Source organism: Pteropus vampyrus, unplaced genomic scaffold (assembly GCF_000151845.1).
Source record: "Pteropus vampyrus isolate Shadow unplaced genomic scaffold, Pvam_2.0 Scaffold124, whole genome shotgun sequence".
Classification (NCBI taxonomy): domain Eukaryota; kingdom Metazoa; phylum Chordata; class Mammalia; order Chiroptera; family Pteropodidae; genus Pteropus; species Pteropus vampyrus.
Window position 1 is genome coordinate 971,152 of NW_011888905.1, and position 3,315 is coordinate 974,466.

The window sequence follows — 3,315 nt, forward strand, 5'->3', positions numbered from 1 at the left end:
GCTGTGACAGGAACATGGAGGCCCGGGAGAGGGGCGCCCCACACCACGGCAGAGCCGGCCCCCCTGTCCGGGTCCCACTCCCGGTGTGGCCCCCTCCTCCAGAGCTGCCGGGGTGGGTGGGGCGCTTGGCCCAGGCCGCACTGACCGCCGCCTGCCACCCACGCCGCAGTGTGCCCCAGCCTGGACATCCGCTCGGAGGTGGCCGAGCTGCGGCGGCTGGAGAACTGCACCGTGGTGGAGGGCCACCTGCAGATCCTGCTCATGTTCACGGCCACCGGCGAGGACTTCCGCGGCCTCAGCTTCCCACGCCTCACTCAAGTCACCGAGTACCTGCTGCTCTTCCGCGTCTACGGCCTGGACAGCCTGCGCGACCTCTTCCCCAACCTCGCGGTCATCCGCGGCGCGCGCCTCTTCCTGGGCTTCGCCCTGGTCATCTTCGAGATGCCGCACCTGCGCGACGTGGGGCTGCCGGCTCTGGGGGCCGTGCTGCACGGGGCCGTGCGCGTGGAGAAGAACCAGGAGCTCTGCCACCTCTCCACCGTCGACTGGGGCCTGCTGCAGCCCTCGCCCAGCGCCAACCACATCGTGGGCAACAAGCCGGGTGCGGAGTGTGCCGACGTGTGCCCCGGCGTGCTGGGCGCCACCGGCGAGCCCTGCTCCAGGACCACCTTCGGCGGCCACACAGACTACAGGTGCTGGACCTCCAGCCACTGCCAGAGAGGTGGGCACTGGCACAGGGCACACCTGGGGCACGGGGAGGGCGGGCCCCGGTGGCACCGGGTGGCCACAGGGCGGTGCGGTCAGTCCCTTGCCGCCGCTGTTTATTTTGGTCCTCGCTGGTCACATGAGGCAGGGCTGTTGCTTTGTGGATAAGGAAACCGAGGCTCAGGAAGGTTAAATAGTGACATAGCCCAAGGCGGTCAAGACGGGCGGTCACGGAGGAAGGCAAGGCCAGGGGCAGTGGGCATGGGGGACAGTAGGCGCAGTGGACACCAGGCGGCAGTGGGAGGCAGCGGCTAAGTACAAAGCCAGGTGGCCCGGGTTCCAACCTCAGCTCGACGACTTACGGGCTATGTTCTCCGAGCCACCGGAGCCTCAGTTTCCTGGTCCGTAAAGTGATCCTAGGGCGGTTCTGAGGAACGAGCCCCCGATAAAGCATCAGAGCGGTGCCTGGGCCGAGGGAGCTGCTCGGTCCCTGGTAAAAGCGGCCACAGCGCAGGCGACCCAGGGTAGGCTGGCGGCTTTGTGACGCGGAGGTCGGGAGATGAGTAGGAGGAAGGAGGAGGTGACAGATGAAGGACGGGACCTGTGAGGACAAATATGTGAGGGGGGACCTTCCTCAGGAAGTAAGGTGCATAGGAAGGAAGCGGGAGGAAGGCGGGGAGCAAAGGCGGGCGGGGTGGGAAGGGGTTAGGAAAAGGGGGAAGAGGACGTTCTGGGGGAGGGAAGGAGAACCTTCCTTCCAGAGGCCGGGGGCAGACCTGGGGTCCCCCAACCCGGGGCTCTTTCCACACAGCTCCTGGAGACCCACGCCCCTCACCCCAAGGCCTCAGCATCAGGGCGGAAGAGTAACCGGACTCCCGCTGTATCCCCTGGGGCCACGGCCCCAAGGCCGCCCTGTTGGCTGTAAACACAGCTGCTGCACATCCTCTCGTCTCCCGTGTACAGTGTCAACACACCCCGCTGACCCCCACCGCACACACGCTCCCAGGCTCCCAGCTGCCACTGTGCAGAGTTCCCAAGCCGTCGGGCCCCCAGCCCGAGCCCACCCCGTGCCTCCTGCCCAGGGCAGAGAGCTGAAGGGGGAGCAGTTACGGGCAGGGGCCTGGGTGAAGTGCCCAGTGGGGCCCCACCTTCCACACATCCCCAGACCCACCGGGCCTGGGCCTAGCTGCTCAGAAGAAGCTGGCAAGGCGACTGCTCCATCCTGAGTTCCAGCACCCCTGACTAGGCACTGTGGGGGTGGGGAGCCACTGAGGGGCCCCAGTCCTTGTCCTTGAGAAGCCCTGGAGTGGGCAGCCACTGCTGTCTGAACTGGAGGGATTCGGGTTCAGACTAAGAACCATATCCCAGGAGGAGGGCGTGGGGCCAGGACCAAGGAGGCGTGGGTACCGTCTCACATGGCACTCTGCCCACAGTGTGTCCCTGTCCCCGTGGGCTGGCCTGCACAGCTGGGGGCGAGTGTTGCCACGTCGAATGCCTGGGGGGCTGCAGCCGGCCGGATGACCCCCGTGCCTGCGTCGCCTGCCGCCACTTCCACTTCCGGGGCGCCTGCCACCAGGCCTGCCCTCCCGGCACCTACCAGCACGAGTCCTGGCGCTGTGTCACAGCCGAGCGCTGTGCCAGCCTGCACTCTGTGCCCGGCCGCGCCTCCGCCTTCGGCATCCACCAGGGCAGCTGCCTCGCCCAGTGCCCTCCAGGCTTCACCCGGAATGGCAGCAGGTGAGTGCGGGGCGGATGGGGTCACCCTTGGGGCAGTGAGGAGGCCCACGCGGGGCTCAAGCCACACCCTCTGCTTGCCCCTGCCAGCATATTCTGCCACACGTGTGAGGGGCTGTGTCCCAAAGAGTGCAAGGTGGGCACCAAGACCATCGACTCCGTGCAGGCGGCCCAAGATCTGGTGGGCTGCACCCACGTGGAGGGGAGCCTCATCCTCAACCTTCGCCAGGGCTGTTAGTACACTCCTGGGGCCACGCCTCTCCTCGCGGCCACGCCCTCCCCGGCCACGCCCTCCTCCCAGAACGCCCCTCCTCCTGGCCACGCCCCTTACATGACCAGCTCAAGTAGCACTTTCCTCAGCCTGGGCCCAGCTTGAGGACCGCCCCCTTCCCTGGATCCCTCTCAGCCTCCCCCACTCCCCCCTCTCCCACCCTCACACCCCCTCCCCGCGGACCCACCCCTTTCCCTGCCTCTGCTCCAGCCCTGTCTTCCTCATCCCCAGACAACCTGGAGCAGGAGCTGCAACACAGCCTGGGGCTGGTAGAGACCATCACCGGCTTCCTCAAAATCAAGCACTCCTTTGCCCTCGTGTCCCTGGGCTTTTTCAAGAACTTAAAACTCATCCGGGGAGATGCCATGGTGGATGGGTAAGGTGTCGGGAACAGGGCTCTGACCAGCTGCCTCTGTCGCATCTTCTCCCCAACATTCCCAAACAGTGCCTGGAACCCAGTGTGTACTGTACAAACCGTCGTTAGGTATCACTCTTTACGCGTGGGCCGTGATTATCATGTCAGCGGCAACGCGAGACTTGCCTGGGTTTGACGCCCGCTCCCAGCACCTGCAAACCCAGGCCTACCCTCAATGTAGCCGGGATTT

General features: G+C 66.0%; 1 protein-coding gene across 1 annotated transcript in view; it reads left to right on the forward strand.

The window, feature by feature from the left end:
- Positions 1 to 3,315, forward strand: part of INSRR (insulin receptor related receptor) — a 17,189-nt gene that overhangs the window by 3,129 nt on the left and 10,745 nt on the right. Inside the window, exons 2-5 of the mRNA XM_011366365.2 lie at positions 170 to 721; positions 2,139 to 2,442; positions 2,530 to 2,672; positions 2,942 to 3,086. Of these exons, the coding sequence (XP_011364667.1) occupies positions 170 to 721; positions 2,139 to 2,442; positions 2,530 to 2,672; positions 2,942 to 3,086 (1,144 nt within the window). The remainder of the gene's footprint in view (positions 1 to 169; positions 722 to 2,138; positions 2,443 to 2,529; positions 2,673 to 2,941; positions 3,087 to 3,315) is intronic.